We start from the raw sequence: 26,499 nt of genomic DNA on the forward strand, positions 1-26,499 counted from the left end.
GTTAAAATTGTCTTCTTTATTTTGATAAAAGGTTGGCAAAAATTATTATTATTATTATTATAACTTAACAGAAAGTAATGCATCACACCTGATTATTCATCTTTCAGTTTAAAGCTGTACGGCCTTTCAAATTTCACAAAACTGACACAATTTACTTTCTACTGAAACCCAGTCATTATAATGTAGGTTTATTTTGTAACATATTCCAAAATTACAGCTCATTTTAATGAAGAGAACATATTTACCATATTTATCCTTTTCTTCTAAAGCCATCCTGCAGGTGAACTAAAGGAGGAAGCAAATGTGCACATGCATGTGCACGCAAACATCTGTAAGATGTGTTGTTAATCACTTCAGAGATGTTATCTGGCTTTAAACACAGCATTTGTTTCATGTCGGCATGTTTATGTCTCACTAACTGTTACAAAATGTATGAGAAACATTTTAGATTTATACAGAAATAAGCTGCTGCTGAGCGTTTTCCACCATCTTGGTTTATTTTATTCGAACAGGCAGGCAACTGATGTCATACTGCCTTTCTTTTACTCCAATTGGCAGTCGGCGTGTGCTTCCCAGCATCCTCGTGCAGATTGGGGGAAGCCCCAACATGATATATGATGTCACTATCAAATGTAAATCATGATGTCTGTTCGGTTGAATTTCTCCCCTTCAGGGGGAGAAATTCAGAACTGTTTCCAGACAGCAGAAATTGTGATCAAGTTGGCAATATTATATTATGAATCCTGTATGTAAATGCTGAGAAATATTTTTATGACTTAAATCTTTTTAAAAAATCCAGAGGCTGTACAGCTTTAAGTTGTTGTAATGCAGCTGTGAATTGCTTTTTTTAATACATTGACATTGTCACCACTGAATTGCTGTAATTCACAGGACAGCCAAGTTACAAAAATATGCTGTTTCTGCACCTGCCTCAAAATATTTTGTTTTCAGTGTGTACCTCAAGGCCCAGGTTTCATTTTATAATTGGTTATAATTGGTTTATAAATGGTGAAACAGACATACACAGATGATCACATAACTGATCAGATAAGAGCAGAAACCAGCTGATGTCCATCATCTGCATATGAAAAGGTGGATGTATTCACAAACATGTAAATGTAACATATGTCAATACTGCAGGATTATGTTCAATGTCAGTCTGCTGAGCCACTGTAAATCAAACAGACTTGTCTTCAATCATTTGTGGCTCCTAGAAAGACAAGCACAACTACCCAATGAATCTTAAGCTGACGTTCAGATGGAATCTGTCACACTGAACGGAAATAGACTTGACAAGAAAGGTGAACCCATTCATCTTAGACTGTGTGTGTATGTGTTCCTTCAGATCAGGAGGTCAGTTCAATTTCACTGTAATTGCCTCAGAAAGAATCCCACATCAAATCACAACAGCACTCTTTAGGCTGAGCCTTTTTGAGATGTTCCTTTTATACCCAATCATGACACTCACCTGTTTCCAATTAACCTGTTCACCTGTGGAATGTTCCAAACAGGTGTTCTTTGAGCATTCATCAACTTTCCCAGTCTTTTGTTGCCACTGTCCCATCTTTTTTGAAATGTGTTGCAGGCATCCATTTCAAAATGAGCAAATATTTGCACAAAAACAAAAAAATCTATCAGTTTGAACATTAAATATATTAAATGTCTTTGTGGTGTATTCAATTGAATATAGGTTGAAGAAGATTTGCAACTCACTGTATTCTGTTTTTATTTACATTTCACACAACATCCCAACTTCATCAGAATTAGGGTTGTATATATAATTATTTAATCCGAAAATTATATATATTATTTACTTTAAATCTAATCATTTTGAATTTCACACCAGAAATCATTTTGCAAAAGTGTTTATGCCTTCCATGCCTGTGGCTTTTATTTGTCCAGAGAGGAGTTACAACTGGGCCCCAGCCCTGTCCATAACGGCACTTTGCGATGTAGACCCACTCTCATTGAACCGGAGCGGCTGAAGGACTTTGGAGAGGAAGATCTTCTCAATGGAGATGTGAGGGTCTATGACACAAAGGTTGTGGGCGGGCCCCAAATCATGCTCATGGACCCACCCAAGACCAGACGAGTGAGTGAGTTCAAGGCTGTCCCCAAACCCCCAGCACAGTACCTTCGCTTTGAGGACATCAGTGCCGCCGCTTTCAGGATCCAGACAGTGATACAGAAGACACCATGCACGGTATTGTAGCAAAGCATGACCACGGTGTAGATGTACTGAATGACCTCTGAACTCCTGATAAGAACACCACTATCATTTCTGTCTCTGCACAGACATTACCAAAGTACCTGATAAGAGAACAGGAGGATGTGCACATCCATATCAGGGCTTGCATGAGAATTTTTGGCCATTGAGTCCTGGGATACACTAGGTATTGAGTCCCAGCACCTGTAGGTGGCAAAGCTGCCTCACACCACTGCCGAATTCAGTACATAGAGCTGCAAATTTCAGGAGCTACTCAAACTCTGCTGCAGTGTGCTGAGAAAGGTGGTGTGACAAATGATGTCATGAAAGCAAAGTATGTCTAAGATTATGTAGGATTATATTTTGAAAAAGGCAGTGTAAACCAAAGTAAATCTATGAATAAAGGTATTTATTTTCCACAATGCTGTAGGGGCACAGATGTTTTGAACTTTTTTTTTTTTTTTGAATGTTCAGAATTGGCTGGAAATTTGTTTAAAGTGAAACAGAAGGGGGGGGAATCAAGATTTGTAATGTCTCATCTATTGTTAAGAGCCACAACTGGAGCCAAATACGCTGCAAACATCATATTTCATAATTTTGAGTTATATTTTTATACCATTTCATGTTATGCATAGGTCATGGATAACATTTAAAATGCTAAAATCACATTAATATTGGATGGATATAGTATTTGACGCTGTGTTAAAAAATTACATACAGTGTCTTTAATCTGTGAGCAGCAGAGAGCTGAATCAGGCGTAATCACAACTCTTGTTATTAGCGCTGGATGAAGTTACTCTGCTATGCTCAGACGGCATAACCGCAAAACCTGCATGTGCTTTACACCTATAAAGCATAGTTTAATAAGGTAAAAACATTTGTTGACACTGCAGGGAAGATGTCATAATTTTAATTTTCCCCAATTGTTTGATGCATAATTTTGGATATCATTGAGTATATTTGATTAAAAGTAAGGCCCTTCCTCTGCTCCCTTGTTTTCATTATGTTGCCACATCAGTTCTACTTAGCCACTTAACAAGAATCTGCACGAATGAAGCCAAATCAGGCCGAATGGGGAAAAAGTCAAACTTCGAGATGCAGTCAGGATGACAGACAGTCAGGACAGCTGTGTACAAGTGCTGTTCGAATACCCAGAATGTGGCTGAAGCCGCTGTGAATATGTGCAGCAGCCTCTGAATGCAGGTCAAAAGCACCTGGAACACAGCATGAATACCAGAGTGCAGGGCGTATGCAGCTAGAACACAGCACGAATGCAGCAGGAATATGCAGAATGCATCCGAGTGCCGGGCCAAACGCTGTCTGCAGAGCATCCGAGGGCTGCACGGAAGGTGCCCCAAATGCTCTACAAAATGACCACAAAGGTGAACAGAGGGCCCCCAGAATGTGCGCCAAGTGTGTGTCAATGAGTGTGTGCCATGTAACGACCCCAACAGAATGCAATGCAAATAGGAGGACTGGACCCAGATTGTGACACGAATGTCCCGAATGTACCACGAATGGTGTCTGAGATGGTGTCACAACCGTCTCGTCATTCGCAGACAGTGTGGACCCGACCGCGAGGGACATTGCTGTGCTCAGCAACAGCTGGTGGAGCAACTGTCTGGAGGGGAGTAGTACAGTGACAAGGAGGAGAAGGAGATGAAGATGTTGGCAAAAGAGACTACGGCTGGTGGAGGAGAGGAGGTGGCTCCACCGCCATTATACAACCCCTGGCAAAAATTATGGAATCACCGGCCTCGGAGGATGTTCATTCAGTTGTTTAATTTTGTAGAAAAAAAGCAGATCACAGACATGACACAAAACTAAAGTCATTTCAAATGACAACTTTCTGGCTTTAAGAAACACTATAAGAAATCAAGAAAAAAAGATTGTGGCAGTCAGTAACGGTTACTTTTTTAGACCAAGCAGAGGAAAAAAATATGGAATCACTAACCCTGCACGTGTTACAACAGCGTGGCTTCGTAGTAAAAGAGTGCGAGTACTCTTTTATTGGTAGTCATGGTGCCATTTTGGGTTCAAAATTGCATTCACTGCTAATGTGTCTGCTTGTAAATCCAGCTATTTTTTTATTTGCTTAAAATGCCAGGTTGTTGTGCTTTTGGATGCATAAATAGACACAACAAGGGCTTCAAGTTGTACAGATTCCCTTCAGATCCAAACAGAAGAAAAATTTGGGAAAATAAAGTCAGCTGTGTGGGATGGAAGCAATTTCGTCGTCAAAATTTTGAGAGGTAAATTTATTGTTCAGTCCCATGTACAGTAAAACTCACCTAAACCATTGTCGTATAAACCAGATATTCGCAGTCACCGGACAAAAAAAGTCCCAAAGTTTTTGTATTGGTTTCCATGTAAGAAACACCGTATATACCGGATTTTGTACAATGGAGTTTTCACTCACATCGGATAAAGTGTCCCGTCTGATCGCAATGTATTTCCATTAAACTCCTCTCATGTGGGACCAGAGTCATTTCCGTGATTAAAAGCCCGACCATTTATTTTTTCACGCTGTGTTCAGGCTCAGAGTTGCAGCCTGGATGTGCACCTGTTAAATCAGGCAGCGCAAAAGGCTGTGATCTGACACTTTGCTGCTTTCAGTCTGCCATCATATTATAACAGTTTCTACAGTGTGCACTGATTAAAAATGGATCAGAAAAGTCTGCAACTTTACAGCACAAAGTTAAAAAAGAGGAAATTGTACACCTTAGCTTTGATTTAGAGGTGATGATTGTAGAAAGAAAAGTTTCTTGAGTGTCAAATTAGTCAAGAATAAAGCATAATCGAAAGACAAAACTGTCGCGCACATAACTGCATGACACAGAGTTACAGAGCTGAAGCTGCATAAATCAGGCTTTAAATTAATTAAATAATTCATCATAAATTGTAAATTTATGTAAATTTGATATCTTAACTATTTTTAGATTTATCCATCCATCCATCCGTCCATCCATCCATCTTCCATCGCTTAGTCCAATGAAGGGTCGCGGGGGGCTGGAGCCTATCCCAGCAGTCATAGAGTGCGAGGCGGGGTACACCCAGGACAGGACGCCAGTCTGTCGCAGGGCCACAAACAGACAAGCAAACACAGACACACCCACACACACACCTACGGACAATTTAAAGATTCCAATCCACCTAACCCGCATGTCTTTGGATGTGGGAGGAAACTGGAGCACCTGGAAGAAACCCACACAAACACGGGGAGAACATGCAAACTCCACACAAAAAGGCCACGGGAAATGAACCCACGACCTTCTCGCTGTGAGGCAACAGTGCTAACCACTAAGCCACTGTGCTGCCCATTTTTAGATTTATATTTTATATTATTTTCATAGTACCTGTACCTGGATGTGCTGCTGTTTGTGGTTAAAGGATTTTAAAAATTGTTGAAAACATTAAAGGTTCATTCAGTAGTTCTGTGCAGTTGGAACTAAAATGGCGCCTTGTTCTGAGTTGATGCCACTCTCTCTAATGAAGGCACTCTAGGGGAGATGTGGTGGTGCATATATTGCTGCTGGACCCGCTGGCCTTCTGGGAGCTCCATACAGTGGTCAGCTGCTGTACCTGGGCTGGCCAATGCGATAGGTGGGTCTGCCACCCCATGGAGGTGTAGGTGTGGCTGCTGGGCCCAGCAATGGCATGGGGTACGCATGTGCCAGCTCCTGCTGCTGCGGGTGGTTCAGGCACCTGACCTCACCCTGGAACCGCAGTCACGGGGTGATGAAAGCCACCGCCTTCATATAGTCCACGGATGCCTCTTTCTCACACTGAAGGAGCTCTGCTATCTGCCTGATGGTGGCCTCAGAGATATTAGCCGACCTGGGCGTTGACTCAGAAGTGGTGGGGGTGTCAGTCTCTGAATGGGCCGCCATGGGTGGGTGCGGCTCCTGCTCCACCGCTGTCACTGTCCGACAGGTCAGGTTCAGCGATGGCGGCAGGCCTGCCCTGGCCTTCATCTAGGGTTGTATCGAGGTGGGACAGTACGCATGTGTCCACAGCACATGGATACTTACACTGATGGTGACTCTCCTCTTTGTCTGAACAATGAGACGAGACCTGAGAAACTCAAACTGGCACAGGATCCAGCTGTCCCTCGCCATTAGCTCCTGGGATCCTGCGCCTAATGGGGTCACCATGAGTTTCCCAAAACTTATCCTCATGTTCGCGTACCATTTGTAGAGATGCTCAGTGCTCTTGCCCATCTCCCAGGCTTTCTCCTTCTACAGCGCATCCTTGAGTGTCTTCCTGATGTAGTGTGGGTGCTTTTTGTTCAGGAGGCACTCCTACTCTGGGGCCTGGAGCCAGTCCACCACATCCTGTTCGTGGTTCTAAGTGAACTCGGCCGTGACCAACTCATGTTTCTATTTGGATGAACACATGGCCAGTTCAGCGGGAGCCTGCTCGCCGTTGGTGTCTGCGGGGTGGTCCAGTGTGGGCTCCATGACCTGGGCGGTTGTGGGTGGTGCCGATTCAGGAGGGGTTGCAGGCAAGCCTGGTCCCGGCAATGGAGGCAGTGGTGATGCTGCACCCTGGTGCGGGTCAGGGGTAGGCCCAGCTGGGCCTTCCCGGCATGTGGTGCATTGGCCCATTCCCTGGCCACTGACCGTGGTGATGTGCCTCGTCTTGGCCACCCTCTTCTTCTGACTCATGGCGCTACCTGCAATATTTGTGGTCTGTGTTGGTGGTCATTTCTGTCAGTGTGTATTTGTATGTCTGTCTGTCTATTTATCTGTCTCTCTCTCTGTCTTTCCGTGTTGGTGGCGATCATGCAGACTGATTTCCACACCAACTTCCTGCTTTCTTATACTCTTATACTATTATTCAAAAGCCTAAAAACTAAAAGAAGGAAAGTAGATGTGATAAATATTTAATCTGAATCTCAGTCCCAGAAAATGTTGAAATGTAATGGTTTTTCTATTTCAGCTGCAATTCTTATGTTGGAATATTAAAGTTAAAGTACTTACAAACAAAAGACGTATGACAGGTTTTTATTAAGTGACAAGTCAGCGCAAAGTAGATGTGATAAATATTTAATTTGAAACTCACTCACGGGTTGTCCGGACAACCAGCTTTTCTAAAGGACAAGTAAACTGCCAGGGTTGCTTGTCAGTCAATCAATCAATCAATTTTATTTATATAGCGCCAAATCTCAACAAACAGTTGCCCCAAGGCGCTTTATATTGTAAGGCAAGGCCATACAATAATTACGTAAAAACCCCAATGGTCAAAACGACCCCCTGTGAGCAAGCACTTGGCGACAGTGGGAAGGAAAAACTCCCTTTTAACAGGAAGAAACCTCCAGCAGAACCAGGCTCAGGGAGGGGCAGTCTTCTGCTGGGACTGGTTGGGGCTGAGGGAGAGAACCAGGAAAAAGACATGCTGTGGAGGGGAGCAGAGATCAATCACTAATGATTAAATGCAGAGTGGTACATACAGAGCAAAAAGAGAAAGAAACACTCAGTGCAGTATGGGAACCCCCCAGCAGTCTAAGTCTATAGCAGCATAACTAAGGGATGGTTCAGGGTCACCTGATCCAGCCGTAACTATAAGCTTTAGCAAAAAGGAAAGTTTTAAGCCTAATCTTAAAAGTAGAGAGGGTGTCTGTCTCCCTGATCCGAATTGGGAGCTGGTTCCACAGGAGAGGAGCCTGAAAGCTGAAGGCTCTGCCTCCCATTCTACTCTTACAAACCCTAGGAACTACAAGTAAGCCTGCAGTCTGAGAGCGAAGTGCTCTATTGGGGTGATATGGTACTATGAGGTCCCTAAGATAAGAAGGGACCTGATTATTCAAAACCTTATAAGAAAGAAGAAGAATTTTAAATTCTATTCTAGAATTAACAGGAAGCCAATGAAGAGAGGCCAATATGGGTGAGATATGCTCTCTCGTTCTAGTCCCTGTCAGTACTCTAGCTGCAGCATTTTGAATTAACTGAAGGCTTTTCAGGGAACTTTAGGACAACATGATAATAATGAATTACAATAGTCCAGCCTAGAGGAAATAAATGCATGAATTAGTTTTTCAGCATCACTCTGAGACAAGACCTTTCTAATTTTAGAGGTATTGCGTAAATGCAAAAAAGCAGTCTTACATATTTGGTTAATATGCGCTTTGAATGACATATCCTGATCAAAAATGACTCCAAGATTTCTCACAGTATTACTAGAGGTCAGGGTAATGCCATCCAGAGTAAGGATCTGGTTAGACACCATGTTTCTAAGATTGTGGGGCCAAGTACAATAACTTCAGTTTTATCTGAGTTTAAAAGCAGGAAATTAGAGGTCATCCATGTCCTTATGTCTGTAAGACAATCCTGCAGTTTAGCTAATTGGTGTGTGTCCTCTGGCTTCATGGATAGATAAAGCTGGATATCATCTGCGTAACAATGAAAATTTAAGCAATGTCGTCTAATAATACTGCCTAAGGGAAGCATGTATAAAGTGAATAAAATTGGTCCTAGCACAGAACCTTGTGGAACTCCATAATTAACCTTAGTCTGTGAAGAAGATCCCCATTTACATGAACAAATTGTAATCTATTAGATAAATATGATTCAAACCACCGCAGCGCAGTGCCTTTAATACCTATGGCATGCTCTAATCTCTGTAATAAAATTTTATGGTCAACAGTATCAAAAGCAGCACTGAGGTCTAACAGAACAAGCACAGAGATGAGTCCACTGTCTGACGCCATAAGAAGATCATTTGTAACCTTCACTAATGCTGTTTCTGTACTATGATGAATTCTAAAACCTGACTGAAACTCTTCAAATAGACCATTCCTCTGCAAATGATCAGTTAGCTGTTTTACAACTACCCTTTCAAGAATTTTTGAGAGAAAAGGAAGGTTGGAGATTGGCCTATAATTAGCTAAGATAGCTGGGTCAAGTGATGGCTTTTTAAGTAATGGTTTAATTACTGCCACCTTAAAAGCCTGTGGTACATAGCCAACTAATAAAGATAGATTGATCATATTTAAGATCGAAGCATTAAATAATGGTAGGGCTTCCTTGAGCAGCCTGGTAGGAATGGGGTCTAATAGACATGTTGATGGTTGGATGAAGTAACTAATGAAAATAACTCAGACAGAACAATCTGAGAGAAAGAGTCTAACCAAATACCGGCCATCACTGAAAGCAGCCAAAGATAACGATACGTCTTTGGGATGGTTATGAGTAATTTTTTCTCTAATAGTTAAAATTTTATTAGCAAAGAAAGTCATGAAGTCATTACTAGTTAAAGGAATACTCGGCTCAATAGAGCTCTGACTCTTTGTCAGCCTGGCTACAGTGCTGAAAAGAAACCTGGGGTTGTTCTTATTTTCTTCAATTAGTGATGAGTAGTAAGATGTCCTAGCTTACGGAGGGCTTTTTTATAGAGCAACAGACTCTTTTTCCAGGCTAAGTGAAGATCTTCTAAATTAGTGAGACGCCATTTCCTCTCCAATTTACGGGTTATCTGCTTTAAGCTGCGAGTTTGTGAGTTATACCACGGAGTCAGGCACTTCTGATTTAAAGCTCTCTTTTTCAGAGGAGCTACAGCATCCAAAGTTGTCTTCAATGAGGATGTAAAACTATTGACGAGATACTCTATCTCACTTACAGGGAATACTGTTAAGTCTTCAATTTCCATACCATAAGTCAGAACAAGATCTAAGATATGATTAAAGTGGTGAGTGGACTCATTTACATTTTGAGCAAAGCCAATTGAGTCTAATAATAGATTAAATGCAGTGTTGAGGCTGTCATTCTCAGCATCTGTGTGGATGTTAAAATCGCCCACTATAATTATCTTATCTGAGCTAAGCACTAAGTCAGACAAAAGTTCTGAAAATTCACAGAGAAACTCACAGTAATGACCATGAGGACGATAGATAACAACAAATAAAACTGGTTTTTGGGACTTCCAATTTGGATGGACAAGACTAAGAGTCAAGCTTTCAAATGAATTAAAGGTCTGTCTGGGTTTTTGATTAATTAATAATTAATTAATTAATTAATTAATTAATTAATTAATTAATAATTAATTAATTAATTAATTAATTAATAAGCTGGAGTGAATTATTATATCATTCACTAACAGGGACTTAGAAGAGAGAGACCTAATGTTTAATAGACCACATTTAACTGTTTTAGTCTGTGGTGCAGTTGAAGGTGTTATATTATTTTTTCTTTTTGAATTTTTATGCTTAAATAGATTTTTGCTGGTTATTGGTAGTCTGGGAGCAGGCACTGTCTCTACGGGGATGGGGTAACGAGGGGATGGCAGGGGGAGAGAAGCTGCAGAGAGGTGTGTAAGACTACAACTCTGCTTCCTGGTCCCAACCCTGGATAGTCACGGTTTGGAGGATTTAAGAAAATTGGCCAGATTTCTAGAATGAGAGCTGCTCCATCCAAAGTGGGATGGATGCCGTCTCTCCTAACAAGACCAGGTTTTCCCAGAAGCTTTGCCAATTATCTATGAAGCCCACCTCATTTTTTGGACACCACTCAGACAGCCAGCAATTCAAGGAGAACATGCGGCCTAAACATGTCACTCCCGGTCCGATTGGGGAGGGGCCCAGAGAAAACTACAGAGTCCGACATTGTTTTTGCAAAGTTACACACCAATTCAATGTTAATTTTAGTGACCTCCGATTGGCGTACCGGGTGTCATTACTGCCGACGTGAATTAACAATCTTACCAAATTTACGCTTAGCCTTAGCCAGCAGTTTCAAATTTCCTTCAGTGTCGCCTGCTCTGGCCCCCGGAAGACAACTGACTATGGTTGCTGGTGTCGCTAACTTCACATTTCTCAAAACAGAGTCCGCCAATAACCAGAGTTTGTTCCTCGGCGGGTGTGTCGCCGAGTGGGGAAAAAACGGTTAGAAATGTGAACGGGTTGGCGGTGTACACGGGGCTTCTGTTAGGGCTACGCTTCCTCCTCACAGTCACCCAGTCGGCCTGCTTTCCTGGCTGCTCGGGATCTGCCAGAGGGAAACTAACGGCGGCTAAGCTACCTTGGTCCGCACCGACTACAGGGGCCTGGCTAGCTGTAGAATTTTCCACGGTGCGGAGCCGAGTCTCCAATTCGCCCAGCCTGGCCTCCAAAGCTACGAATAAGCTACACTTATTACAAGTACCCATTACTGCTAAAGGAGGCCGAGGAATAACTAAACATTCACACCCAGAGCAGAAAAGTGCGGGAGAGACAGGAGAAGCCGCCATGCTAAACCAGCTAAGAGCTAGTAGCTGCGCTAAGCTAGCGGATTCCTAAAAACACGCAAAGTGAATAACGTGTAAATAATTTAGAGGTGATTCAGCAGAGAGAGTGCTTTAGTTAAGGCACGTGAAGATAACACTGTGAAACAAATCGTTATCTAGGTAACTAGATCAATCTAACTGCGCAGATTAAACAGCTAACAGATACAGCAAAACACCGCTGTGCTCCGGAACAGGAAGTGATACAATACCGCAGTGAGAGCCAACCACAAGTACACTAAAAAGCTTAATGTCGATGCCTGTGATTAATCATGTAATCGGATAGAAAACAGACACAGAGATTGTCAAATTTAGTGTTTCCCTTTCTGTTTTCCTGGGTAATCATTTATTTTTTCATATCTCCTTCCTTCCTACTGTCGCCAAGTGCTTGCTCATAGGGGGTCGTTTTGACCGTTGGGGTTTTTCTGTAATTATTTTATGGCTTTTGCCTTACAATATAAAGTGCCTTGGGACAACTGTTTGTTGTGATTTGGCGCTATATAAATAAAATTGATTTGATTTGATTTATACTGTTCGGTGTTGCAATCATTGTGGTGCGACTACAGTCAAGGTGCACTCGGGTCATTCTGGCCTCATTCGTGTTGCATTCGACGGCCACTCGAGACATTCGGCTCACAATCATGTTGCAATGGGGGGACACTCAGGACTTTGGGGGCCATTCAGATGGCATTCATGTTTCATGGGAGGCACTCTGGATTTTTGGATGGCTTCCCTGTTACCTTCGGCCCCCACTCGGGACATTCTGGGGACATCCATAGCTTTCGGCTGGGTTCTGTATTGGCTGGCCATTGCGGGATGTCAGCCGATCCCATTCAGATTGTTTTGAATGCTGTCAGAGTACCGTTTCGACTGCTTAGAATGTGTTCAGACTGCGGTCAGACAGCACTTTGACGGCCGTTCGAGCTTTTTCCTCCTCGAACACACCTCCACAGTTGAGTGCATGTGCTCTACATTTGGGATGGCCGCCCAAATGTGCTTGACTGTTTGTAATGCACTCAGATGGCTGTTGGAGGTTTTCAAATTCACCTCAACTTTGCCTGACAGATTTTCATTTGGATGGCATTCGGGCTCATTCGGCTTCTAGAATGATGGGGGTATTAGGTTGACCTGCTCTGGGACGATTCGTGTGTCACACTCTTTACATGTCTTAATTGCTCATTTCACTGAACTCAAAAATATATTCAGTGACTTTGTTTTTGCATCCATCCCTCAACACGGTGGCTTAGCGGCTAGTGCTGTTGCCTCACAGCAAGAAGGTCATGGGATTGATTGGTTCCCCCATGGTTGCATGGGTTTCCTCCAGGTGCTACAGTTTCCTCCCACATTTAAAGACATGCAGGTTAGGTGAACTGAAAACTTTATAATTGTCCAGGTCTCCCTTGCAAAAGAGATCTCGATCTCAATGGGACTAACCTTGTTAAATACATGTTAAATTAAAAATAAATTTAATAAAATATCCAAATTCAGTCTGCTGTAAAATTGTCATGACCTGACTCGGAATAAACCCAGTTGCACAAAAAAAAGCATTGATGGTGAAAATAAATCACTATTTTGACTGCAATCAGGCAATAGAAAAATAAAAGGCATCTATGCAACGCAAAATTCCTCAGGCCATAAAAGCAAAATCAGTCTGTGGAACTCAAAAACTATGCTAGATCTGTGTGTGCGTTTCAGTCAATTAATCACGCTCTGCATAAAAGAGTAATTGTCCAAAATGAGAACAAAAAAACACAGTTGCAGGAGGAAGCCCATAAACAACTGGTGAAAAAACTAGTCCAACACAGAAAAACTGAGAAAAGCACAAAGAAAAAAATAAATGAAAACTGTCACTTTGAGAGTGACCGGTATCTTGTCAAAAGATGAACAAATGAGATTACCACGAGGAAGAGGGACTGATGGGCAAGGGAATATACTATTTTCATGCCAGATTTGGCAGCAAAAAAGTACAAATTATGAGCAGCAAAGTTTTTGGGGGGATTTTAGTGTTTGACCTGCCTGTGACCTTGACCTTTGTCCTCAACATTGACCCTTTTGTGTGCTGAAAGGTATCATGGTAAGACTGCTACATGTGATTTTACAAGCGTCTGCAATGATGATTTATAGGCTTTGTCACACCCTTAAAAAAAAATCTAAATTTTGCAAATTTTTGTGATGACATCATTAAGCCCTTTAATTTGATATATGACATGACATGTTTTGCTGTAATCTGAAGTTTGACCTTATTTAGGTGACCTCAGGCAAAACCCTGTATGTCAAGCTCAATCACTTTTCCCAGGTAATGGCTTATGGGCAAGGCCAATTACTATGTTCATGCCAAATTTGGAGGCAAAATTTCAAAAATTGTGACCAGGAAAGTTGTTTTGTTGAATTTTGTGTTTGACCTTGCTGTGACTTTGGCCTTTGACTTTGAGCTTGATCCTTTTGGGTTCTGAAAGGTATCTGGCCAGGGCTGCTATGTATGAAGTTGCAAGAGTCTGTGATGTAAACTGTGTGCTGCACAGCGAGTAAAGGTGAAAAAAAGCAATGATGGAAAAAAAAACTTGTCACCCTGAGAGTGACCGGTATCTTGCCAAAAGGTGAACAAAAGAGACTACCAGGAGGAACAACCACCATGAAGAGGGACTGATGGACAAGGGAATATATGATATTCATGCGAAATGTGGAGGCAAATTTTTAGAAATTGTGACCAGTTGTTTTGTTAAATTTAGTGTTTGACCTTGCCGTGATCTTGACCTTTGAGCTTGATTCTTTTGTGTGCTGAAAGGTACCTTGCTAGGGCTGCTATATGTGAAGTTGCAAAAGTCTGCGATGTAAACTGGGCTGCACAGCGAGTTAAACTAAACCCTTAAAAATCTAAATTGCGCATGTTTTTTGCATGATGATGTCAACAAATGACATCACAACTTAAAACCTTTGCTGACTTTTGGATACCCTCATCAAGCCCTTTATTTTCATGTATTACACAACATGTTTTGCTGTAATCTAAAGTTTGACCTTATTTATGTGACATTTGACCTCCACCGAATCCCTGAAGATCAAGGTCAATCGCTTATCCAAGGTAATGGCTTATGGGCAAGGGCTGTCACTATGTCCATGCCAAATTTGGAGGCAAAATTTCTAAAATTGCGACCAGGAAAGTTATTTCATTGAATTTTGTGTTTGACCTTGCTGTGACCTTGACCTTCAGCTTGATCCTTTTGTGTGCTGAAAGGTATCTTGCTAAGGCTGCCATATGTGAAGTTGCAAAATTCTGCAATGTAAACTGTGTGCTGCACAGCGAGTTAACTAAACCCTTAAAAATCAAAGGGTTCATGCTAAAGGGCTGCATGATCCAGCCCTTTAATTTTATGTATTACACGTTTTGCTGTAATCTGAAGTTTGACCTTATTTATGTGACCTTTGACCTCAAGCAAATGTTTGAAGGTCAAGGTCAATCACTTATCCCAGGTAATAGCTCATGGGCAAGGCCTATCACTGTGTCCATGCCACACTGCAACCAGGAAAGCTGTTTTGTTCAATTTCATGTTTGTCCTTGCTGTGACCTTGATGTTTGACCTTGAGCTTGATCATTTTGTGTGCTGAAAGGTACATTGCTAAGGCTGCTATATGCGAATTTGCAAGATTCTGCGATGTAAACTGTGTGCTGCACAGCGAGTGAAAGGAAACTCTTAAAAAATCTAAATTTTGCATGTTTTTTTTCATGATGACATCATCAAATGACATCATCACCTAAACCTTTGCTATATCCTGCATTCTCTCATCGAGCCCTTTAATTTGGTGTATTACACAACATGTTTTACTTTAATCTGAAGTTTGACCTAATTTAGGTGACCTTGACCTCAAGCGAAACCCTCAAGCTTAAACTTACATACTGACTAACATATGTTGCAAAACTTGGTTTTGGCAAGACAAAAACAGGGGCAAGCACCACGATATGCTCCTGCATGAGCGAAGTCATGACATTTACATACTCATTCATCTTCAACGGCTTATCCAAGATCAGGGGACACTGGAGCCTATCCCAACAGTCATAGGGTGTGAGGCGGGGTACACCCGTCTGTCACAGGGCCACATATAGACACATTCACACCCGCATGCACACTTTTTTGAAGTTTCCAGTCCACCTAACCTGCATGTCTTTGAATGTGGGAGGAAGCCAGAGCACCTGGAGGGAACCCACGCAAACATGGGGAGAACACGCAAACTCCACACAGAAAGGCCACAGGTGGGAATCGAGCTCATGACTTTCTTGCTGTGAGGCAACAGTGCTAACCACTAAGCCACCATGCTGCCCAAGTGATAATTTAGTTGTGCTGCATTAAACCCGATGAGTATTTAAGCAGCCAGTTAGTTTGAGTTTTATATTTTCAATGTTATTTAAACAATGTTGTTTTGTTTTGAGAATTTGAAGTAAAAAAAAAAAAAAAAGCCTTTAAGATTGTTTAATTTTTTGTTTGAATGTACCTGAAACTGGATTTAACTTGATGTCTAATTAATTAATTCAAATTCTTATTACTATTCTTCTTCTTCTTATTGTTATTATTATTATTATTATTACTAAATTGAAAGATTTGTGTCTGTATTTCCAGATATCTTGCTACCAATTACTAACAGCAGCAGTTTGGGATGCAAACCAACAACCACTAACCAATGTCAGTTTGAGACAGTCTGCCAGCTACAGTCAGCTCTCTGTGGTTTTTTTTCTATAAGTGACCGAATAGAAGCACTGACTGCTTAATTTTTCCTTCCTGCAAAAAACACTGATTGCTTAAAAACCTCTAAATCTTGGTTCCTAACAGGCAGCTTTTTTGTGTGTCCAGTACTCCAGACTGTCCAAACAGTATGGGATGGAGCTCTACTTCAAGAAGGAGCACCTGCACTACACTGGCTCAGTGAAGGAGAGAGGTGTTCTGTACCTGCTGACCTCCCTCACACAGGTACAGCAGAAGGGGGGGGTGGGAGATTTCAGTCACACGTTGTAAAGCATTTACAAACTGGATCATCTGCATGTGACCTATAATTCTGTAGTTTTCTGCAGGCACACCTGTGTTTACTGACTATTGCTGAGCAATGAAAACAGTCTCAACAGGTGTGCAGAACATGTATGAGCAAAAGTCTCTGATTTGCCTGAAATGACAACTTCCTCAAAAACAAAATGTCAAATTTTATTATTTTACTGTTCCTGGGAGAGAGAGAGAGAGAGAGAGAGAGAGAGAGAGAGAGAGAGAGAGAGAGAGAGAGAGAGAGAGAGAGAGAGAGAGAGAGGATTAATTGCATCTGTCCATAAATGTGTCATGTAGAGAAAAAAACAACACATACTATACGAGGTCTGTTAGAAAAGTATCCGACCTTATTATTTTTTTCAAAAACCATATGGATTTGAATCACGTGTGATTGCGTCAGCCAAGCTTGAACCCTCGTGCTCATGCGTGAGTTTTTTCATGCCTGTCGGTTGCTTCATTCGCCTGTGAGCAGGCTTTGATTGAGGTGTGGTCCACCCCTCTCGTCTATTTTTTATTGCGAATAAATGTCTGAACGATTTGGATCTTTGCTGCATCAATTTTTTTCCAGAAACTGTAAGAGACCTCCAGGTGGACACCGTTCGAAAAATTAACATGGCTTTCAGGGATGATTTTGTGGGGATTAAAAATGCTGCAGCTAGAGTACTAACGGGGACTAGAAGGAGAGAGCATATCTCACCCATATTGGCCTCTCTTCATTGGCTTCCTGTTAATTCTAGAATAGAATTTAAAATTCTTCTTCTTACTTATAAGGTTTTGAATAATCAGGTCCCATCTTATCTTAGGGACCTCGTAGTACCATATCACCCTAATAGAGCGCTTCGCTCTCAGACTGCAGGCTTACTTGTAGTTCCTAGGGTTTGTAAGAGTAGAATGGGAGGCAGAGCCTTCAGCTTTCAGGCTCCTCTCCTGTGGAACCAGCTCCCAATTCAGATCAGGGAGACAGACACCCTCTCTACTTTTAAGATTAGGCTTAAAACTTTCCTTTTTATACTTACTTACTTATAGTTAGGGCTGGATCAGGTGACCCTGAACCATCCCTTAGTTATGCTGCTATAGACGTAGACTGCTGGGGGGTTCCCATGATGCACTGTTTCTTTCTCTTTTTGCTCTGTATGCACCACTCTGCATTTAATCATTAGTGATCGATCTCTGCTCCCCTCCACAGCATGTCTTTTTCCTGGTTTCTCTCCCTCAGCCCCACCAGTCCCAGCAGAAGACTGCCCCTCCCTGAGCCTGGTTCTGCTGGAGGTTTCTTCCTGTTAAAAGGGAGTTTTTCCTTCCCACTGTAGCCAAGTGCTTGCTCACAGGGGGTCGTTTTGACCGTTGGGGTTTTACATAATTATTGTATGGGCCTTGCCTTACAATATAAAGCGCCTTGGGGCAACTGTTTGTTGTGATTTGGCGCTATTAAAAAAAAAAAATGATTGATTGATTGATTGATTAACAGATTACGGGGTGTTACTGCCCCTTTAAGGACGGCCCACAACTGCTGAGAGCGCAGCGCGCTCCAGTGCCGATGGACAGGCTGACACCCCGCACAAACAACCAGATCATTTCCAACGTGAAAGCTTTGTTGATCCAGGACCTCGTCTTACTTTCACAAAAAGGCAGAAGATGTGGACATCAGCACTTTTCCCGGCACATTCCACCGTTACAGGAGTTTTTTTTTCATGGAAAAAGAAGCAGAGGGACGCGCCACGGAGTCGTTCATTACGCGGGACAAAACCACCTCGGTGTTGGTCTCACAGGACGGCTTAAAGGTGGATTTCAGACGGATTGCGGTTGCTTTCCAGTCGTGTGAATATCCGATTGTGATTGTGCATGAGCTGGACATGCCAGAACATGTCCTGTGAGGCTTCATCACGGCGTTTCTTTCGCCATGCAGCTCCGCCGCGACATGTGAATTCCTCCGCCTTTGTTCCTCTTTCCATGACAAAAACTCCTGTAACAGTGAAATGTGCCGTTCATTTGTAACTGGACGCTGTCTTGATCCGGTATGTCCTCTGACTAGCACAGGAATTGTGAAAAGACGTGGACATCAGCACTTTTTCCGGCACATTAAGACAGACGTGTGGAGGAGTTCGGCGCGTCGTGGTGCAGCCGCTCGGCGCAAAGAAACGCTGTGATGAAGCCTCACAGGACATGTTGGGGCTTGTCCAGGTCAAGCTCAATTTCTCGGATATTCACAGGACAGAAAAGCAACCGGAATCCGTCTGAAAGCCACCTGAAAGCCATCCTGAGAGACCAACACCGAGGTGGTTTTGTGCCGCGTCCCTTGGCTTCTTTTTCCATGAAAAAAAAAAACTCCTGTAACGGTGGAATGTGCCGGAAAAAGTGCTGATGTCCACGTCTTTCTCTCCTCCCCTCCACAGCATGTCTTTTTCCTGGTTCTCTCCCTCAGCCCCAACCAGTCCCAGCAGAAGACTGCCCCTCCCCGAGCCTGGTTCTGCTGGAGGTTTCTTCCTGTTAAAAGGGAGTTTTTCCTTCCCATTGTCGCCAAGTGCTTGCTTACAGGGGGTCGTTTAGACCGTTGGGGTTTTTACGTAATTATTGTATGGCCTTGCCTTACAATATAAAGCGCCTTGGGGCAACTGTTTGTTGTGATTTGGCGCTATATAAATAAAATTGATTGATTGATTGATTGATTGATAGAATATGACATTTCTATGTATTAAATTAGAGATGTGTCTTAGGATCTAAATGTGATGGAAATGTAAACTAAATGTATATTTCCATGTTTCTGAGCATGAAAAACTAATTTCTGATATGTCCAATACCCCCAGAGGTCAACAATAGTCACTTTCACAGGTCAAAGGTCAAGGTCGCTTGAAAAGATCCCACATTTTGGTCAAACCAAATATAAAATGTACAGCTCCTTTGTGTTTTATCAAACAGTTACATGTAAATATGAACCAGGGAAAGAACAGACCTCTAGAACATGGATCCTGTCATGGTTCTCAGAGTGCAGGGCACAGCAGGAAGTAGAAGGCACAATGCAAACTCACAGACAGGTGGTTGGATATAGAAGGCTTTATCAAAAATACTGGTGGAGGGTCTGGTACACAAAAAGACAGTCGGCGAGGCGAAGGTACAGGCAGGTGTAATACAAAGGGCGTAGTCAAAAATACAGGCTGAGGTCAAATCATGGCAATCAAACTACAAGGGCAAGACAAAATGCGAGGTTGAGAAAAACAGGCACAGTCGGCATCAAGGAACTATGGCTAGGAACAAAGAACACTAGTACGTGAGCTGGAACGGAGAAAGTAACATCAACGAACAAGCAAGTGACATGAAAAGTAGCAGAGCTTAAATGCAACAGTGGGTTTAATTAGGAAAGTGATCTGAAGCAGGTGTGGGTGAGGAGGAGGGCATCGACTAACAAAGATGAGAGGCATCTATGTGAGGCAAGAGAATGCTGTGACAGGTGGATGAGGAGATGACAAACAAAACAGAGTGTGGCCAACAGAGATAAGGATTTACTGGTGAAAGGCAAGAGAGTGCAGTGATCAAAGGGTGTGACTGTGAAACAAATGAGACTGGGCGTGAACACATGAGAACCAAGAAGAGAAGAGACATGCAAGGGGAGTGCAGTGACAGAATGGACATGACGAGAAACAATAATCTAACAAAAATCTGCATGGAATATCCACATGAACAGAATACTTGACAATAACTAGAAAAGAAAGCAACAAGAAGATGAAAAGCTGAAAGTAGAATGGAACTGGTATGTGGCGAGAGTGTAAAACACAAAATATAACCAACGGCTGCAATGAACAACGTGACAAATAAAACCTGTGACAAAAAGCAGTATCCATCCATCCATCCATCCATTTTCTTCTGCTTTATCCGGAGTCAGGTCGCGGGGGCAGCAGCCCAAGTAAAGCCGCCCAGACCTCCCGATCCACACACACCTCCCCCAGCTCCTCCGGGGGAACCCCAAGGCGTTCCCAAGCCAGCCGAGAGATGTAGTCCCTCCAGTGTGTCCTGGGTCTGGGTCGATGGGACGTGCCTGGAACACCTCTCCAGCAAGGCGTCCATCGGGCATCCGGAAAAGATGCCCGAGCCACCTCAACTGACTCCTTTCGACGTGGAGGAGCAGTGGCTCGACTCCGAGCTCCTCACCCTATCTCTAAGGGAGCGCCCAGCCACCCTGCGGAGGAAACTCATCTCGGCCGCTTGTACTCGCGATCTCGTTCTGTCATGAGCCAAATCTCATGACCATAGGTGAGGATCGGAACATAGATCGATCAGTAAATCGAGAGCTTTGCCCCTCTACTCAGCTCTCTCTTCACCACGACGGTCCGATACAGCGACCGCATCACTGCAGATGCTGCACCGATTCATCTATCGATCTCACGCTCCATCCGTCCCTCACTTGTGAACAAGACCCCGAGATACTTAAACTCCTCCACTTGAGGCAAGGACACTCCACCAACCTGAAGAGGGCAAAGCACCTTTTTCCAGTTGAGAACCATGGCCTCGGATTTGGAGGTGCTGATCTTCATCCCGGACACTTCATACTCGGCTGCAAACCACCCCAGTGCACGCTGAAGGTCCTGATTTGATGAAGCCAACAGAACCACATCATCTGCAAACAGAAGAGATGAGATTCTGTGGTTCCCAAACCAGACCCCCTCTACACCCTGGCTGCGCCTAGAAATTCTGTCCATAAAAATAATGAACAGAACCGGTGACAAAGGGCAGCCCTGGCGGAGGCCAACGTGCACTGGAAACAGGTTTGACTTACTACCGGCAATGCAAACCAAGCTCCTGCTGCAGTCGTACAGGGACCGGATAGCCCTTAGCAAAGGACCCCGTACTCCCGGAGCACTCCCCACAGGGTGCCCAGAAGGACACGGTCGAACGCCTTCTCCAGATCCACAAAACACATGTGGACCGGTTGGGTGAACTCCAGTGAACCCTCGAGCACCCGATGGAGTGTGTAGAGCTGGTCCAGTGTGCCGCGACCAGGACAAAAACCACACTGTTCCTCCTGAATCCGAGGTTCGACCATCGGTGGAATTCTCCTCTCCAGTACTCTGGAATAGACCTTACCGGGGAGGCTGAGGAGTGTGATCCCCCTATAGTTGGAACAACCCTCCGGTCCCCCTTCTTAAACAGAGGGACCCACCACCCCGGTCTGCCAATCCAGAGGCACTGTCCCCGATTGCCACGCAATGTTGCAGAGGCGTGTCAGCCAAGACAGTCCCACAGCATTCAGAGACTTAAGGTACTCAGGACGGATTTCATCCACCCAAGGAGCCTTGCCACCGAGGAGCTTTCTAACCACCTCGGTGACTTCGGCCCGGGTAATGGATCAATCAATTTCAATCAATTTTATTATATAGCGCCTCCCATTCTACTCTTACAAACCCTAGGAACTACAAGTAAGCCTGCAGTCTGAGAGCGAAGCGCTCTATTGGGGTGATATGGTACTATGAGGTCCCTAAGATAAGATGGGACCTGATTATTCAAAACCTTATAAGTAAGAAGAAGAATTTTAAATTCTATTCTAGAATTAACAGGAAGCCAATGAAGAGAGGCCAATATGGGTGAGATATGCTCTCTCCTTCTAGTCCCCATTAGTACTCTAGCTGCAGCATTTTGAATTAACTGAAGGCTTTTCAGGGAACGTTTAGGACAACCTGATAATAATGAATTATGAGTCCGCCTCTGAGTCCCCAGTCTCTGCTTCCTCTTCGGAAGACGTGACGATGGGATTGAGGAGATCCTCAAAGTATTCCTTCCACCCGCCCGACAACATCCCCAGTCAGGGTCAACAGCTCTCCACCTGCACCGCAAACAGTGCTGGTGGAGAGCTGCTTCCGCCTCCTGAGGCGTCGGACGGTCTGCCAGGATCTCTTCGAGGCCAACCAATAGTCCTCCTCCATGGCCTCTCCGAACTCCCTCCAGACCCGAGTTTTTGCCTCTGCGGCCGCACGGGCTATGGCACGCTTGGCCTGCCGGTACCTGTCAGCTGCCTCCGGGGTCCCACCTACCAACAAAGATAAGTAGGACTCCTTCAGCTTACAAAAGCAGTAATTACAAAAAGCAGATTACAAAAAGCAGTAATGTTCAAAAATCAAAGACTGTGGTTCAAACATTAAACTAAACAAGAATGGTTCGCAACATGTGGCTGAAGTGTGAAGAACAGAAAGCAAGCAGCTGTGACAAAAGCAAAACAGACAGATGATCAAAAAAGCAGACAAAATAACTCAATAATGACAGAAAACTGAGCAGGGGCAAACAAAACTATACAACCCCAATTCCAATGAAGTTGGGACGTTGTGTAAAATGTAAATAAAAACAGAATACGATTTTCAAATCCTCTTCAACCTATATTCAATTGACTACACCACAAAGACAAGATATTTAATGTTCAAAGTGATAAACTTCATTGTTTTTGTGCAAATATTTGCTCATTTTGAAATGGATGCCTGCAACATGTTTCAAAAAAGCTGGGACAGTGGTATGTTTACCACTGAGTTACATCACCTTTCCTTCTAACAACACGCAATCAGCGTTTGGGAACTGAGGACACTAATTGTGAATGTCATGATTGGGTATAAAAGGTGCATCCCCAAAAGGCTCAGCCATTCATAAGCAAAGATGGGGTGAGGATCACCACTTTGTGAACAACTGCATGAAAAAAATAGTCCAACAGTTTAGCTGAGCACAGACAGACAGATGGCCGTATTTAGGCCTTGTGTTAAAAGCAGTGTTCACACAACTATGAAGAGTACGTGTACATTTCACTTTGTAGGGTGGATTTGTGGAACAGGCTGGATGAAGAGTTTCAGAGAAGTACCAATATAGAGTACTTTAAAGAAATGTACAGAAGGAACCCTCAGGAACATATGCAGACAAGTAGGTTCACAATGAGAGACAGTGGTGGCGCCAAGGAGGGGGGCTTGGGCGGGCTTAAGCCCACCCAATAATGAGCCAAGCTCCCCCACAGCCAATAATGTGCCAATAATAATGATTCATAATAATTCTGCCAATAATGTGAATAGCGACTCACATATTTGTGGATCTCAACTGCAGTTTTGCGCTGAGAATGTCTCAATATTGCGTAACTGAGCAAAGTGATAAATGTGTGTGTTCGGTGGTCCACCAATGCTGAATCACCCTTCACAAACAGAATTTTCAGTTTTGCAAATAAACATTTATTTGTAAAAACCCACATACAAGTTACAAATCAGAAATTTGTGTTTGTGGATCACAAAGCACATGTACAAATGAAAGGATATTTGTAAATCACCCTCTGTGCATTTGCAAGTATTACTGAGACAAATTTAACTCTATACTCCTAAAAAAAAAAGTTTCCTAAATATTTATTATGGCCACTCTTAAAACTTCACTTATCTTTATTTATACCTATGTGCAAGTTTACTGAACTTGTAATCATTCTAAGTGATGTGTGTGTGTGCATTGATACCACATTTTAGAGGAGCATATGTGACTAAAACATATACCTTGGTATTTATAAAGCAATTTATTTACTATATATTGAAAATTAAAAATCATACAATGTCATATTCTGAAGTTTTCTTTTTTTAGATTCTGTCTCTCACAGTTGAAGTGTACCTACGATAAAAATTACAAATTACAGAAAGCCACACCTCCAGCCTGGGCAGGAGGTGTGGCTTTCATCGAGTGACAGCCCCCTCCATAAAGACTCTCCTAGGCAGTGGCTTACTGGTTAGCGCCTGGTGCCTCACAGCAAGCCTTTCTGTGTGGAGTTTGCATGTTCTCCCCGTGTCTGCGTGGGTTTCCTCCGGGCACTCCGATTTCTTCCCACAATCCCACAAACATGCTTTAAGGTCTGCTCCTTTCTCTGTCCCTGACCAAGGCAGCGTCTACATCTGGAATTGGTCCCCGGGTGCTGGACTGTGGCTGCTCACTGCTCCTAGTGGTTATATTGTGTCTAACTGTAATTAGGAATGGTTAAATGCAGAGGACAAGTTTAATTGTATGTATGTACAGTTGTGCTCAAAAGTTTATATACCCTGGCAGAATTTTTTTGGCTATTTTTAATAGAATATGAATGACAACACAAAAACTTTTTTTTCACTCATGGTTAGTGGTTGGGTGAAGCCATTTATTGTCAAACAACGGTGTTTCCTATTTAAACAGTTCTTTCAGTCAGACAGGGAAGATTGTTTTACCTGCTTTACATGTTTCGGCTACTTCCTGTAGCCTTCCTTAGAAGCGTCACAAGATGGGGAAGTGACGTGTCTTGTAGGCTGCTACTTCTTTGTTTGGGCAGACAGCAGGGGAAACCTACACCCCCTACTGTCTGACGTCTTCTCCAGGACGGCATCCCATGTATGTGATAGGGTGTAGGCCCCCTCATCCCGATTCATGCTTCTTGGACCTCGCTTGCGGATCTCAATGGCCTCTCTGATCCAGCGGTGGTATTTATTGCTTTCAGCACGTATGACCCTGTCATTGGTCCTGTCCATGATGTGATTTTTCCTCTTGCAATGGTCGGATATGGCTGATTTGATATTTTCCTGCTCGGCTTGTTCTTTTATTGCTCTTGTTTGTCTATTGGCTGTCTCTTTTTCACATTCTTTTGATGTTCATTTTTCCTTGTTCCAAATTGTCTCCCTGTCCTCCCAATGTATATGTTGTTGCATGATAGGCGTGGTATGTCATATATTACATCGCATTTGTGTTCTGGTTTAATCTTGTCCTTGGGCCTGACTAAAAGCTGTCTGAGTTTGGTGTGTGGTTTGACCAGTGTATCGATGTTGTATTTTTTCATGACCCCCCTGATATATGGCAGTGTGACTATGGCCAGTTTGTTTTTGTTGAGAGTGTTCTTTTTCTTCTTTGTATGTGTTTTTCTGTGTTTTGTACCTGTTTTTTTTACTTTTTCTATTGCCCACTGTGGATACTGGCAGTTTGTGAGTGCATTGTGTATGAGGTCTGTTAGAAAAGTAACAGACCTTTTTATTTTTGCAAAAACTATATGGATTTGAATCATGTGTGATTGCATCAGCCAAGCTTGAACCTTCGTGCACATGCGTGAGTTTTTTCCACATCATTCGCCTGTGAGCACGCCTTGTGGGAAGAGTGGTCCAGCCCCCTCGTCGGATTTTCATTGTCAGGAAATTGGCTGATCAACTGCCGCTTTACTTCATCAAAATTTTTCAGAAAGTGTGAGAGACAGCCAAGTGGAAACCATTTGGAAAATTCAGATGGCTTTCCTTGAAGATCTTATGGGGATCACATAAATTAAGGACAATTACAACTGGATTAAAGACGGCCCACAGTGGCAGATAGCACGCCGCGCACCGAGCAGCGTTCGACAGGCTCAAATGACCAGATCATTTCCAAAGTGAACGCTTTGTTGATCCGAGACGTCATCTGACTACCAGAGAAATGGCAAGACAGCTGGACATAGCACTTTTTTGACACATTCCACTGTTACAGGAGTTTCTGTAATGGAAAGAGGAGCGGAGAAATTCGCCACTGAGCCGCTCATGGCGCGGGACAAAAGCACCTCCATGTTGGTCTCACAGGACAAACCCTAACATGCCCAGCTCTTGCACCATTCGGAAAATTCAGACGGCTTTCGGTGGCTTTTCAGTCGTGTGACTATCCGAGAAATTGTGGACGAGCTGGACATACCACAACATGTCCTGTGAGGCTTCATCACGGCGTTGCTTTTTGTTCTGTGCCCTGCGCCTCCGTCCCGACGTGTGAAGTCCTCCGCACATCTTTTCATGCCGAAAAAGTGCTGATGTCAAACTCTTCTGCCATTTCCGTGGTTGTCAGACGACGTCCCGGATCAACAAAGCGTTTACTTTGGAAATGAATGGCACATTCCACTGTTACAGGAGTTTTTCGGTCCGTTACTTTTCTAACAGACCTCGTATGTGTGTCTCCTCCTCTTCCCTGTCCTGTGTATCTGTGACTATGGTGGCCCGGTTGTACAGTGTTCTGACTACTGACAGTTTGTGTTCTGTGGGGTGTTCCAATGTC

The 26,499-nt window shown here is 43.2% G+C and overlaps 1 protein-coding gene across 2 annotated transcripts in view; it reads left to right on the forward strand.

Annotated features, from left to right (window-relative positions):
* The first annotated feature begins 1,931 nt into the window (after nt 1–1,931).
* LOC117523909 (L-threonine ammonia-lyase) overlaps nt 1,932–26,499 on the forward strand; it is a 62,099-nt gene continuing 37,531 nt past the window's right edge. For both annotated transcript variants that reach the window (XR_004564640.1, XM_034185530.1), the window contains exons 1-2: nt 1,932–2,203; nt 16,303–16,419. Coding sequence is in view for 1 of the 2 variants with exons in the window: in XM_034185530.1 (XP_034041421.1) it covers nt 2,063–2,203; nt 16,303–16,419 (258 nt within the window). In the remaining variant the exon portion in view is untranslated. The remainder of the gene's footprint in view (nt 2,204–16,302; nt 16,420–26,499) is intronic.

Source organism: Thalassophryne amazonica, chromosome 13, assembly GCF_902500255.1.
Source record: "Thalassophryne amazonica chromosome 13, fThaAma1.1, whole genome shotgun sequence".
Classification (NCBI taxonomy): Eukaryota; Metazoa; Chordata; class Actinopteri; order Batrachoidiformes; family Batrachoididae; genus Thalassophryne; species Thalassophryne amazonica.